Below are 14,858 nucleotides of genomic sequence, written 5' to 3' on the forward strand. Positions count from 1 at the left end.
GCATTTGCAAGTTACAGAGAAGGAATGAGTTCCCGTCTTTCTTTTTATGAAAAATTAAAGTTTCGTGCACTTATTAAATCCTATTACTTACACAGACCAAAGGGAAGCTAGAGAGGCTATGGCTTTGCGAAATAATTAAAAATAATTCTATAATTTTTAAAATCCTAAATTTAGTCATTTTCCCTGCACTATATGTTTTAAAAACGCAGAGGATTTAAAAAAAAAATAACACGAAAAAAGAAGCGCTATTCTAAAAATAGGTAATAAAAGCTGAGATTGTAAAGAATCTTAGCTAAAACAGACGAGGAAAAATGAATAAACTAAACTAACATTTACCAGATTTTCAGAGAGATTACTTAAAAAAATGAAGTTTAGTTATAATATAGCAAATTAAAAAGGATCTCTTAGCTATTCTATCCCATTAATTGCTTACAATGTTAAGGAATAGAAAATTACTCACCTGCATCTGCTTGTACGGTCCCCATAGCTCATCTTTATCTTTCACGTACTCGTAGGATTTTTTAATATGCACCTCGTCAAATGAGAGGACACAAATTTTGTCTCTATCAGTAGTAGCCAGTGCTGATACCTTCATGATGTCCAACACACTCTCGAATACGCCTCTTTTTATATTAAACTTCTGGCTCCAATTTTGAAGAGATGTTTGGCAAGGTAGAGGGAAATTAAGCTTTTCTCTTAGAAAATTGTAGCACCTTTTGCTCAAATATCTTATAGCGAATGCCACTTGAATTTCTTCAGGCTTCCACCTCACTCTCTCTTTCCTCTTTAATATTAAGTCCAATTGGTTTTCAGTGAAAACAGATTTGAGCAAGTTTTCAATTGCTCTTGCTTCCTCCAAGTCCGCAGTGTTTTCTTCTAAACATCTCTGGAGGTATGAATTTTCTTGACGAAGTCTATCATTTTCCTTTCTCAAGTTTTCAATTTCTTCCTTCATTATTCCAAAGTGCTTTTTGTATTCGTCCAAGTGATGAAACCAGAAAGAGGAGCAATTGTGCATGCCTGTATGCTGTTGTAGTGTAACAGATGGAGGCGGCGAGATCATTGGAGGCTGCACAATTGAGAAGGATGCTGAATCTGGTGAGATGTGTGGAACAGCCACAGTGTGACGTTGTGCTGGCGGGAGCTTTGGAGGATGCACAATCGAGAAGGATGCTGAATCTGGTGAGATGTGTGGAACAGCCACAGTGTGACGTTGTGCTGGCGGGAGCTTTGGAGGATGCACAATCGAGAAGGATGCTGAATCTGGTGAGGTCAATGGAGCAACCACAGAGTGACGTTGTGCCAGTGACATCTGTGGAACAGCCACAGTGTCACGTTGTACTGGCGGGAGCTTTGGAGGATGCACAATCGAGAAGGATGCTGAATCTGGTGAGATGTGTGGAACAGCCACAGTGTGACGTTGTGCTGGCGGGAGCTTTGGAGGATGCACAATCGAGAAGGATGCTGAATCTGGTGAGGTCAATGGAGCAACCACAGAGTGACGTTGTGCCAGTGACATCTGTGGAACAGCCACAGTGTCACGTTGTGCTGGCGGGAGCTTTGGAGGATGCACAATCGAGAAGGATGCTGAATCTGGTGAGATGTGTGGAACAGCCACAGTGTGACGTTGTGCTGGCGGGAGCTTTGGAGGATGCACAATCGAGAAGGATGCTGAATCTGGTGAGGTCAATGGAGCAACCACAGAGTGACGTTGTGCCAGTGACATGTGTGGAACAGCCACAGTGTCACGTTGTGCTGGCGGGAGCTTTGGAGGATGCACAATTGAGAAGGATGCTGAATCTCTTGATTTCGGGCTTGATTTCGGGTCATCAAATTGGGTTCGCGGAATTGATGGTACAGCTGAAAAAATATATCTCATAGTATGTAAGAAGTAATAAAATTTAGCAAACTTACCCTCATTTCTGAGCATTTGTCGCGCCCCCGGAAACATTTTCATGAAAACAGATGTTCTCATGAAATCTTCAGCTTCGAAGTGGTCTGAGCAAATGTGGGGAAATTCAACCTTTCCACCGCAAAAAGCCCTCCATTTGAGTTTTACATTCTTTTCAGCAGTTTTTTGAAGGCGATGAAAGGATAAATTCGTCTTTTTTTTGCCAAATACATTATCACACAAAGGAACATCACATTTCTGCGACATTGTAAACGTTTAACTACCACTTAAAAACTTTGACAAGTTGCATATTTTATTTTTCGGATTTCTTGGAATTTCTTCAGAAAATTTTTTTTCGCGAAACTTAAAAAAATCATTAAATGTGTTTAATTTTAGACTAGATTATTTGTGATGCAAATATCTTTCATTTTTTGTCCATAAATTTGTACCCAGTTTGCATTCAAATTAAAAATCAAGGGAGAATCACACCACGCATAAGCTATAGCAACCTTACTCTGAATTTTTATTTGGCGCCATCCGAAAATTCGGATCCCGCCAAACCCGAGAAGCCATTTTGATGACGTAGATAAACTCATTGTGACGTCGCTGGTTTTAGTGATTCACCTTATAAGAAGGTGGAGTGATAATGTAAACACCTTGCTTTTTACGGACCGAAAATCAACAATAAAAATTAAACCGATAAACAAACTGACTGTCGTCAGTTTTGTGAGAAAGGTTAGAGCAAAAGCAGCAGAAATTATTTGTGCGAAATTTCTTATTCAGAAATTCACGAAAAATACTTATCTGAAGTAGGGGGCTGTGGGACTACTTTGACTAGTGCGACTACATTGACCTTAAACTTTTTTGTATTTCTAAAGGAAGCTGAGACTCACCATAATTAATTTAGTTCCATAATTGTTTTGTTGAGATAAATTACATTACGTAAAATTGCACAGCTCACACAGCTCAAGATAGCCCCAGTTCCCCTACAGTATATTAAAAGGGACAGATAATCCTAACCGGCTTATGTAGGTGAGATTCTTAACGTGAGCTAACTCGGAGTGCATGCAAATTCGATTTGATGCTGAAGTAGGGAGACGCCATTCAGTTATCTTGAATCAAATTCGTGAAATTATACAAGTTTTGTATTTGAACCAAAATGTCAAGGATTTGGATGAACTGACCGAAAAGTCATATATGGATGAAATGTAGACCAGAATGTTCTCTATAATTTTCCTATAGAACATGATCTCATCGATTACTGAGAAGTCAAGATAATCGAGGTTTTTTGTTTCTTAAGTCGTCTTTTCATCCAGAGTGCCCCAAGTAGTTATTTGTTGAACTTCAACTATATCAAAGAATTGTTGTATTTTGTGGGACTTTCCATTTAAAACCCTATTTTAAGTGTCTTGGTCGAGTAGAGGCAGTCAAATTGGCATCTGAGTGGTTTCAAAGCGTTATTATGGGAAAAATCAATTTTTTCACACTTAAACGGCAAAATCGGAGTGATAGCGTAGTCTGAGTGGAAAATGATGTATGGACGAAATGTAGAGACAAATGTGCTCTACAATTATGTTGAAGTAATCATCAAAATCGGTTCAGCGACAGTCGAGATAATTGAGGTTATGTGATATTGAAATTGGTTTTTCGACTGTGGCGCCCCTGGTGTTGGTCCCACGAAGTTCAAATATTCTAGAAAGTTGTAGCATTTGGTGAGATCTTTCGTTTAAGCCCTCATTCATCAAAATCGGTCACATAGAACCGGAGATATGATTTTTTGAATTTCGTGAACTTTGACCCCTCATATCTCCGGTTCTATTGAAACCACAGCGCACATACGCACCATTTTGGAAACGTCCTAGACTGGACTACAACATACTAAAATTTCATTAACTTGCACAATGCCGTTTTTGAGAAATGTGACTTTGAATTTCGATGAATTTTGACGCTATCACAGCGCCACCTGTGGCGACTTTTTGAACTTCCATCTGAAAGTGCTCATCGAGACGAAACCAAAAAGGTAAAATTTAGATCGATATGTTAATTAGAACCGGAGATAGAGGCCGGTCAATGTTCGAACTTTGACCCCTTATAGCTCGGGTCAGGGGTTTTAGATCGACTTAAGGTTTTTTTTGTTTGATAGGTATAATCAACGGCTACAACATACTAAATTTTCAGCCCGATGCACAATGGAATTTTTGAGTTATTTAACTTTTAAGATTTAAAAATTTTCTTTTTAAAAAAAGCGCCCCTAGCGGTGGTTTTATGAACTTGCGATGTTAGAATGGGAAGTGGCATTTCACGAGAGCTTTCCAAAAAGCCCTCACTTTTTAAATTCTGACAATTAGAACCGGAGTTATGGCCATTTTAAGAAATTTTTTTTGGACCCTTATAGCTCGGGTCAGGGGGGTCGGGGGACCTTAAGTTTGGTATTGATGGAAAGCTCTAAGGCCCAGCTATAACATACTAAAATTTGAGTCCGCTGAATGCCATAGGGGCTGAGCTATTGAGAAAACAAAAAAAGGGTGGTCTTCAAAATGGCGGAAGGAGGGGTGGGGGGTGGGGGGTCTATGCACCAAGTTGCAATTTTCACCCGATATATAACCTTTGCCGAAAACCGCAAGTCGATATCTTTTTTAGTTTAGGAGCTATTAAGCTCCAAAGAGCGGCCGGCCGGCCGGCCGGCCGGGAACGTAACTTAGCCACATATATATTCGGAATCAGGAAGTGGCGAAACACATTTTGGCCAAATTTGAGGTCGATCGGACGACATGAAATTTTGTTAGGATTATAGTAGGTGAGATTGTTAAGAATCTCACCTAATATTACGTATAGTTATATGAGTAATGTAATTTTTATTTCCAAAAGGGTTTTGCTTAAAAAATTGGAAGTATAAAAAATAATTAAAACCATTTTTCAATATGAGAATTTAAAAATTCGCCATTTTTAAACTTAAATATTTAGTATATAGCAAATAGCTGGGACCGGCAAAAAATATCATAGATTCGTTCAACCTTCTACTTTGCAATTACGTACAAATATAAGTAAAAAATAGCTTTAGGTAGTCAGGAAAAATTGTGGAGCTCAGAGGCAAAATGACATATATCCTATGGCTTAAGCATAGCATATGTGTCATTTTGCCTCTGAGCTCCACAATTATTTTCTTTATGGGACACCGGTGTTCAAATCGTCCTTAAAAGGGTTAAACTGACTAGTGACACAAAAGTGAGCAAGTTCATGAAAAGACATTATTTATTTTAATGAAATTACAATTCAAACGTTATGCCATCCTAAAATTCCACAAAAAATCATTTTTTGCTGCAAAATTTACACACTGTTGTTGACATTGTTGACGATTGAAGTGTCAAGAATACCGAAATTCGAAATGGTAGAACAAACAGTGCTAAAGGGACGAGTACGTGAACTTGCACTTTAGTCTTCCGGTAGATTTTCTAATAGGTTTGGCTTCGTTTTGGAGTAGCTTTGTCTCTTCAAAAGGTTATTACTGTACTGAGTCATTAGGTATTTACAGTTTTAGTTCTATTACGTTTATTCCTAGGTTGCTAAAATTTTACAATAGGATACCAACAGACCATTTGCAATATTTGGCTATTGAGGCAACTGTAATTAAAAAAAAACGTCAAACAAGTAACAACAACAACCCGACTTTCATTTTAAACACATGCAACTTACATTATATAACATTTGTCATGTATTTGTAAAGCGTTTGTTGTTATTAATATGTTATAATAACGTTATTGTTAACGTTATTATAACTATTTTTCAGGATATTAGTAATCTATAAAAAAAATTGAGTGTAACTCAGTAATCATAAGTATTTGTATTTCATTCCATACGGGTAGCCAATATGTCATGATGTGTGTTTCAGGTACCTCAATTATGGTGAAGACACTTGGCGTGATGTGACCACCAAGCACCTGGAGAAGATGGAATTGTTCCATGAAGAAGTGCGTCGCAATTTTGAGGCATGTTTCGATTGGCTACATGAGTATGCCTGTTCGCGAACTTATGGTTTGGGTACGAAGCTCCCCTGGGACGAGCAATGGTTGATTGAATCTCTCTCTGACTCAACAATCTACATGGCTTTCTACACTGTGGTTCACCTTTTGCAAGCTGGTTCCTTCCGTGGTGAACGTCCAAGTCCATTGGGGATAGGGGCTGAACAAATGACAGAAGCTGTGTGGGATTATATTTTCTTTGGGGGTGCTAAAGTGCCAACAGAATCGGGTATTGCGAAGGAGCATTTGGAATTGATGCGAAGGGAATTTCTGTATTGGTATCCAATGGATTTGAGGGTGTCTGGAAAAGATCTTATTCAGAATCATCTGACATTTATGCTGTACAATCATACAGCTATGTGGCCAGAAGAGCCAAATATGTGGCCCCTTGGAATTCGTGCTAATGGGCATCTTTTGCTGAATTCCAGCAAAATGTCCAAGTCTGAGGGTAATTTTCTTACACTGTCAGATGCCATTGAGAAATTTAGTGCAGATGGGACGAGACTTTGTCTCGCAGATTCCGGAGATAGCATTGAGGATGCCAATTTTGTGGAGACTACCGCTGATGCGGGTATTCTCAGGCTGTTTACATTTATTGAATGGGTGAAAGAGATGTTGGCATCGAAGCCATTACTCCGCAAAGGAGCCACAACATGTTTCAATGATAGTGTTTTCATAAGTGAGATGCATCTGAAAACCCGCGAAACCGATATGAATTATCGCAAAATGCTGTTCAAGGATGCCCTGAGAACGGGTTTCTTTGAATTTCAGTCAGCCCGGGACAAATACCGTGAACTCTGTGGTGCTAATGGAATGCACGTGGATCTTGTGTTCGACTTCATCGAGCGTCAGGCACTTCTTATTGCACCAATTTGTCCACATGTGGCTGAACATGTGTGGCATCTGCTCGAGCATCCGAAGAGTATTTTCATGGCGGCATGGCCACAAGTGGGAGAAATCAATGAGATTCAGATAAAGTGCTCGGAATATCTCATGGAAGTGGCTCACACGTTTCGCCTGGCACTCAAGAATGCCGCTCAGGTGAAGGCAAAAGGTGCAAGAGATAAAGTGACTGCGGTCGAGAAGCCAACTGATGGTACCGTGTGGGTGGCTAAATCCTACCCACCATGGCAATCGTGTGTCCTCAACGTGATGCGTGGATTGTTTGAGGTGAGTACTAATGCTTTTTTTTGTGTGACAAGCCAATGACTTCCGCGAAAGTGAGAATTGTCTCAAAATACATTGAGATGATGAAGATAAATTGTTGAGGAGTATTTTGGGAAATATTAACAAAATTATTACTCACGTTGACAGTTTCTTGCTACTTTTTTTTGTCATGTTTTGAAAAGTGGATACTGTTTAGCCTTTCGTACATATTACATGCGATTAATCATGTTAGCAATCGGTTTGGACTGCTGGGTATCGCCAATAAATTTATCAATCAATATGCAAAAACTAACAAACAGCATTAATATTTATTTTTTTTGCACAACACTATCAATATTTATCAAGAATTATACAAAGGTACATGTAGCATACTTTGCATGTTTGTAGCACTGAATAATGTTAAAATATTGTAGAAAATGTCCACCGTTTTCATTTTGGAGGTAAGTCATCAACACTAAGACGGCGGTGGCCGCAGAAAACACCACACACTCTTGTATCTTTATTAATTTGTACTTTTAAAACATTGTGATGAACAAATTATCTATCTATCTAATAACTTTCCCAATCGGATAGGTCTAGCAGAAGGAAATTTAATATTTTCTGATCATGAATCATATGAATTATGACAACTTTTCAAGATTCTGAAGTTTTTTTTACATAAGGCTAAAATTCGTGCGAACAACACATATGTCAATGAATCACCTTCGGGATCAACTAAATATCAACTGTTTATGCTCAGTAGTCATGGCTTTTGGCCTACATGAATTGTTTATGGAGTGGGAACCCTTGTTATCCAATCCAAATCAAACTCGACATTACTGGGCTACTGAACTCGGGCAAATTTTTAGACTTCCACTTCTTTGGGCAGATGTCATATCTACTGGCATTATTTCTTAGTCGTTCGACCACTTTTGGACCAGTCTTCGTTGAGTCCAGTTCTAATACCTGAAAAACCTCTGGGTATGTCGCCGAGGTCAGAGAATCTACACGACCTACTCAAGTGAAACAGTAACACTTCTTGTGAGACTTATAAGTTCTTATGTTACAGTGCTTTGAACCTCTTAGCACTGAAAGCATTTTTTTTTGAACCCAATTCTCACGAATGAGCAGCTCTGCGATCTTAAAGTTACGTCAAAAGACTAGATGACCATGTACTTGGCTTCCTTAATACTGCAACTTTCTCCTGCCTCTCGTAACGCTACTCGATACATCGTGAGCCATATATCCCTTTATTGATAAGGTTTCTCACCATGACGAATGGAGATCCCTGCCGTCTGAATTCCTATAGATGATGGTTCTTTATCTAAAAGAGAACACTTTTGGGAATTCTTTGTTTAATATCAATTCTCAGAATCGTCAAACAGAGCAAATAATACTCAAATCATTCAGTCTTGGTGCCTCCATCCGCCAGAATCGAACTGAGGACCTTACGTAAGCTAGACTCTAGTGCTCTACCAGTTGACCTAATGAAGGATCTCTAATACGCCCACACGTTCTCGTAAAATCAGGCTAAGGGCAGAATCACGTTGACAGTAAAATGCTCACCGTAGCCTCACAGTTTTTCGTTAATTTACGCATTTTCATTGCAATTCTTACGCAAATTCTCGATTACCGTATTACCTTATCTCATACTCGGTGGCTCTAGGTCGAAATAATATAAGAAAATTGAAGAAATGAAACGAAAATTCGATAAACGGTGAGCAAAAAACCTGTAAGAGAAATTAATCGTAATAGTTTTTTGTTTAATTTCTTCAATTTTCTTATATTATTTTCACCTAGTGCCACCGAGTATGAGATAAGGTAATACGGTAATCGAGAATTTGCGTAAGAATTGCAATGAAAATGCGTTAATTAACGAAATACGGCGAGCATTTTACTGTCAATGTGATTCTACCCCAATGCAAATAAATAATAATGAAGACACATCGTTCCATATGGGAACTTAGGTCTTTCTGCAATGGAATTTTGAGACATCCATTCACAGCAGTAAATTGCCTAAATCTGTTCTAACTTTATTTGAATAGAACAATACTTTCCGATTTTGTTAAATTCTTTATCGAAATAAATGGTTTCACTATTGTATTCTTAGGATTATATGATTTATCTCAAATGTTATAAGATCGTCTTTTCAAGGCTTCATTGGAAAAGTAAATGTATATAAAAAATTACAGTTATTCAAGTTACGAACTTTGGATAAAGTGCTCGAGATCTACCAAGATGGTGTAGTTGTCTTGATTTGACGTTTCGGTCCGCCATTTTGAATAACTGTCAAAACCTAAAGCTTATCCAAAAGAACTGATCTTTTAGTATATTGTAGCTGATTACCTAGGTTAAGCTATTGCCTGGATAGGTTCAAAGCTAAAAATTTTGAATCTTCATGAATACAGAACTATTGAGTACATTCCTTTATTTAAATGTTATCGTCATATTAGATGTCATTGTCAAATGATGTCACTTAAGAGAATATGGGCGGAAACACTGAACCTCTTTTGATTTTCACAGTTTTATTTATTATTAATAGTAGATGCAGTCAGGTTGAAAATTTTAAGGTCTTTCAAAACAAATCAAAAAGCAAATTGGTTAACAATAGGCACTCCGAAATGGTTAAACTTTGATCTTCCAAAATTCGATATCGATTTTTATTTTCGAATATTGGTGTTCAAGGACGAAATATTCGTCTTGTTTACCTCTTAAACATATTCGAAAATGAAAGAAATTGTAGTATCCGTTTTCGAAATAAACCAAAAAAACATGGTTTTGGAGGGAAAGGAAGGATATGGGGGGGGATAGAAAAAGACTGTCCTAGATAATGTTGGCTTATGAGGGGGGGGGTCATCGAAGACCAGAAGTAGATATCTTTTACCGTTTGGCCTCTAGCCGTGTCACAAGCTTTCGAACAAATAAAAAATATTTTTGAAAAATATTTGAGAAAGATACATCAATTACGGGTACTCTATCGACTCATGATCGATTAAAAGTCCAATGTAGTCGAGTTGGAAATTTCAAAATCTTTCAAAAAATTCATTTTTTTTTCAATAAGCCCTCCAAAGTGGTCAAACTTTGACCTTCGAAAATTCGACATCAAAATGGGTTTCGAACATAGGCATCTTAAGACGAAATATTCGCCGTGACTACTTAGAAAACATATTCGAAAATAAGAGAAATCGTAGAAGCTGTTTTCGAAATAAACCAAAAAGCTTGGTTTTGTAGATGAAGGGGGAGGTGGGGGAAAAGAAAAAGACTGTCCTAGATAATATTGACTTATGGAGGGGGGGGGGGGGGCGGCGAAGACCGTAAGTCGATAACTCTTACCGTTTGGCCTGCAGTCGTGTCACAAGTTGAAAAGAATTATATAACTGCTTTCTCTTTGAGTTCGAGCAGTAGGGAAAGTGCCCATGCTTGATACCATTGGAAGCTTCGTGATGACTAAATTTTCTATGTTTCACAATATTATGTGACTCATCGAAACAATATTTTAAAAACTATGGGAAAGTGGTCAGTTTTAAAATATATTGCGGAGTCACATTTATTGAGAAACATAGGAAAAAGGAGAATGGTCAAATCCGGTCCCGGAATCGCCACGAACGGGACCTATGTCATTGGATAGACATTAGTATAGGTAACAACTTTTGTTCTGGGATCAATGTTCTAAACCATGGAGGAACAGTTCTAGAGCATAAAAACTATTTTTTAGAATGATGAAGAATGATCAAAAGTATATGGGCGCTGGTTCATCTTCATACAAAGATTAGAGTAGACGCATTTTGAAGATATTGATGTAAGGTTGAGAAAAATGCCGGGACCCAGGACGATAAATGCTGGGAGTCCTTGTAAAAAAGGCCTTTATCCTTCCGAAAAATTGTTGTTTTGACTACGAATTATACAAGAACCGCTAAAATGATCTTGATGAAATTCGGTATAGGGTCAGTGTATGTTTTAAACTTTTTATTTATGCATACCACCCCCTCCCTCCACCCTCCGTTCTAGTAGCCCTCATACAAAATGGGGGCACTTTACCTTATAACTCCTTTCTAAGAGGAGGTAGAAAGCTGATATTCAACAAGGGAACAAAACTTATGGAAAACTTTTCAACTATGCATGTTAATCCCCTCCTTCACCACTCCTTCTAGTAATCCTATACAAAATGAGAACATTTTGACCTCTTTTCTGAGAAGAAGTAGTTTGTTTGTAAAAGAATGAAAAAAATTAATAACTAATAACGTTAACAATAATTTTCTAGATTTTATATGCATTTATAGACATCTAGTCGAATTACAGCTTTCTGCCTTCTCTTAGAAAGGAGTTATAAGGTAAAATAGTCTTATTTTGTACGGGGGCTACCAGAAGAGGTGATGGACGAAGAGTTTGGGCAGTATGGTTAAAAAGTCTTCCTTAAGCCTTGTTACCATGCTGTATTTCAACTTTCTACCTTTTCTCAGAAAGGAGTTATAAGGTGAAATGCTCTCATTTTGTATGAGGGCTACCAGAAAGGGGGACAGAGGAGGGAGATATTATACATAGTTTATAAGTCTTCCCTAAGCTTTGTTCCCTTGTCGAATTTCAGCTTTCTACCTCCTCTTAGAAAGGAGTTATAAGGTAAACTGCCCCCATTTTGTATGGGGGCTATCAGAATGGAGGGTGGGGGGAGGGGGTGGTATGCATGGATAAAAACTTTAAGTCATACATTGACCCTATACCGAATTTCATCAAGATCACTTTAGCCGTTCTTGCGTAATTCGTTGTCAAAACAGCGATTTATCGAAAGGATAAAGGCATTTTTACAAGGACTCCCAGCGTTTATGGTCCTGGGTCCCGGCAATTTTTCAATCTTATATCAGTACCTACAAAATGCGCCTACTCTTGTTTGTGGCGATTGCGGGACCAGCGCCCATATAGTTTTGACCATTCTCCTTTAGTCATTACGAAGCTTCCAATGGTATCAAGTATGGGCACTTTCCCCTAATATTGAGACTGATAACTTTTATTTCTACTAAAATTTTGAAAATGTTAAGTGAATTTATTTATTTTGGTAATTAGTTGATGAGCTTATGTTTTTAAATCTATCGAAATAGTTTAAAAGTAATTGCAGCAGAGAGATCGTTTTTTTTTAATATTTACAATCATGTTTCAATTAATATAATTAAATAGTTATTCACATTCATACTCAACGTTATTTCATTGAATGGTTTGAAAAATAAATATGTGAGTTGACGAGTTTATATATTTATTTCGGATTGAATAAATAAATGCACAATTTCATGTATTTGTTATTTGCTCAAAGTAGAAAAATAATTATTTTTAAAACTGAATTTAAATACAACATAAAATCAGTCCGTGAGATTTTTATTTTGAGCTATTTGGGAATCACTGTGAAAAGTTTTTTTTAAAGGGAAAAAAGAGAGTAAAGTAAAACAAGAACTGCCTATGATTTTATTCATTGCAATGTTGTACATTGTTTATTTTTAAAGTATATTCAATATTTGAAGTTTTGAATAAATATTAGACTGTTTAATATTTGGTTTTAGTTTTTTCAGTTATTTGAGTTTTTTTTGGTGAAAAATTTGCAGTAGAGTGGAATTTACACAGTGTTCATTGAAGTTGAATAAAACATTTATGAAAACTAACTCTATAAATAACTCATTTCCCAAAGATCTTTGTGAATATAATCCCTAATATTGGAAATAAATTACATTTGTGTGTTGGGAAGGAAAATGGCAGCAATTTGTAAATAATCTTCCCAATTTTCTCTCTTCTGTATCCTCTTGCAGAAGCACAATAAATTGCCCGATAATAAAACGATTTCCGTGGAATTGGGAAAACAAGAGATTCTCAAGAAGTACATGAAGAAAGTTATGCCATTTGCACAGATGATACGTGAGAGAGTTGAAGCGCCCGGAGGTCCACATAGGAATGCCCTATCGATTACACTGGACTTCAGTGAGAGGGAGGTGCTAGAGAGTAACTTGGAGTATTTGAAGAACACACTCGATGTGAGTTTTCCTTTTCAAATAGGCATGGGGGGAGGATTGGGAGGAGTGACGGGGAGAAAAAAGGAGAAAAATGTTGTTAAACAAAATAAAAATTTTACTTAACAGCTTGACAGTCTCGTTGTGAAATTTACGGATGACAAGGATGCGCCGGAGAAGACAAGGGAGGAAGTTCGTCCGGGAGTTCCGTTCATTTCGTTCAGTACAAAACCATCTGTAATGGTGAGACTGGAGAATCCAATTCCGGCCAGTGGACTTTTTACTGTTCACGTGTGCCTTGCCGATGGGGATAATGTCAAAGGGCTCTATGCCAAAGTATCCAAGGCTGTCGGATTGAAAGGTACAAGAAAATGCATAAAAAAATATTTTAAAACTATTTATAAATTCTTAAATTCAATTTTCAGATATAAAAGCCTTGAAAATTTGGAGATTTGAAGATCCTGTTCTTGGGCCGCGTCAGCTGCCAAAGTTCAATGATTATAAGTCAGGTAAGTGTCTCATTGAGGAGGATGGTGTTTTGAGTATTGATCACCAGAAGAAAGAAATTACTCTGAATTCCCTCAACATTGGATCTAATTTGATTTACGTGGTTGAGTAAATTTTTCTCCTAAACAGAATTTCTTCTGCCCACTCTATTGAAATATCAATAAAATTTAATTTATCAAAATGACTTTTTTTTAATATAAAGAGATTTAACAGGCAGTGTATGAAAGAATTTCTGTTTTAGTTTTATTTCTCTGTGATATGTCGATGATAGTTTTCCTGTAATTGGGACTTAATTGACTTAATTACTAATTTAGAACGTTGAGATCACCATTCAAAGAGTTGAATGTCAAAGGGTTCAAAGAGTAAGTTTACTCAGTAAAGCTATAAGGGAATTTCATGATCCAGAAGGTAAGGTTACAGCTTTTTTGACGGAGAGATCCTTGATTCTTCTCACTAGTTGTGATACCGAAATAGCTTTATATTGTAGCATGAATGCTAAGACCCCACGCCAAAACATGCTGGAGCATCCTTCATTGTTAGCCCTCCGGAATTGAGCCATATTACTCATTCTAAAATAGCCACGGATTCGATTGTGCCTTTGGAATTATTATTATTAAATTTATTTATTTCGATTTACCGGGCTTTTATTGCCATTTTGTAAATTGTTCAGTTTACAAATTTATTATTCAGATTACAATGTTTCGCGAAAAATGTCCATTCAAACGCTTGAATCATTTGCACCGGGCGGGACTCGAACTCACAATTGTGTCAGTCGAGCCAGGGATCACAGGGCCCAAGAGCCGAACGCTTTTACCAATTGCACCACGGACCCCCTGACTTCGGAATTACTATCACCTGTAAAAATAAAAGGATAAAATTGATCATTTTATTAAGAATGGATCAAATTAACATGTTCTACTATGATAAATGTGCATTCAGAGTTCGAAATTTTATCCATTCTTGGCAAAAGGATCAAATTTGGATCAATTTGATCCTTTTATTTTTACCAGAGTGGTCAAGTACTCACCTACTCCTCCTATCGCCATTTTGAATACCTCCACTTTTTTGTTTTTTCAATAGCTTTACCCCTATGGCATTGATAGATTTCAAATTTTAGTATGTTATAGCTGAGCCTTAGAGCTTTCGATCAGTGCCAAGCTTAAGGTCCCCTGACTCCCTGATCCCCCAAACGGCAATTTTGAGGAAGATTACCGTAGGGTATCTGTATTCTGGATTTAAAAATGGGTCTTATGACGGTCGTCAGAGCGTCAAATGATGGAAAGTGGGGGATAATATGACGGTGTTACG

The 14,858-nt window shown here is 37.4% G+C and overlaps 1 protein-coding gene across 1 annotated transcript in view; it reads left to right on the plus strand.

Annotated features, from left to right (window-relative positions):
• LOC129807170 (leucine--tRNA ligase, cytoplasmic) overlaps positions 1-13,731 on the plus strand; it is a 90,569-nt gene extending 76,838 nt beyond the window's left edge. Inside the window, exons 4-7 of the mRNA XM_055856259.1 lie at positions 5,781-7,080; positions 12,846-13,067; positions 13,173-13,404; positions 13,469-13,731. Coding sequence (XP_055712234.1) covers positions 5,781-7,080; positions 12,846-13,067; positions 13,173-13,404; positions 13,469-13,662 — 1,948 coding nt within the window. The 3' untranslated portion in view covers positions 13,663-13,731. The remainder of the gene's footprint in view (positions 1-5,780; positions 7,081-12,845; positions 13,068-13,172; positions 13,405-13,468) is intronic.
• Positions 13,732-14,858: the final 1,127 nt, after the last annotated feature.

The sequence above is a fragment of the Phlebotomus papatasi genome, chromosome 3, assembly GCF_024763615.1.
Source record: "Phlebotomus papatasi isolate M1 chromosome 3, Ppap_2.1, whole genome shotgun sequence".
Taxonomy (NCBI): domain Eukaryota; kingdom Metazoa; phylum Arthropoda; class Insecta; order Diptera; family Psychodidae; genus Phlebotomus; species Phlebotomus papatasi.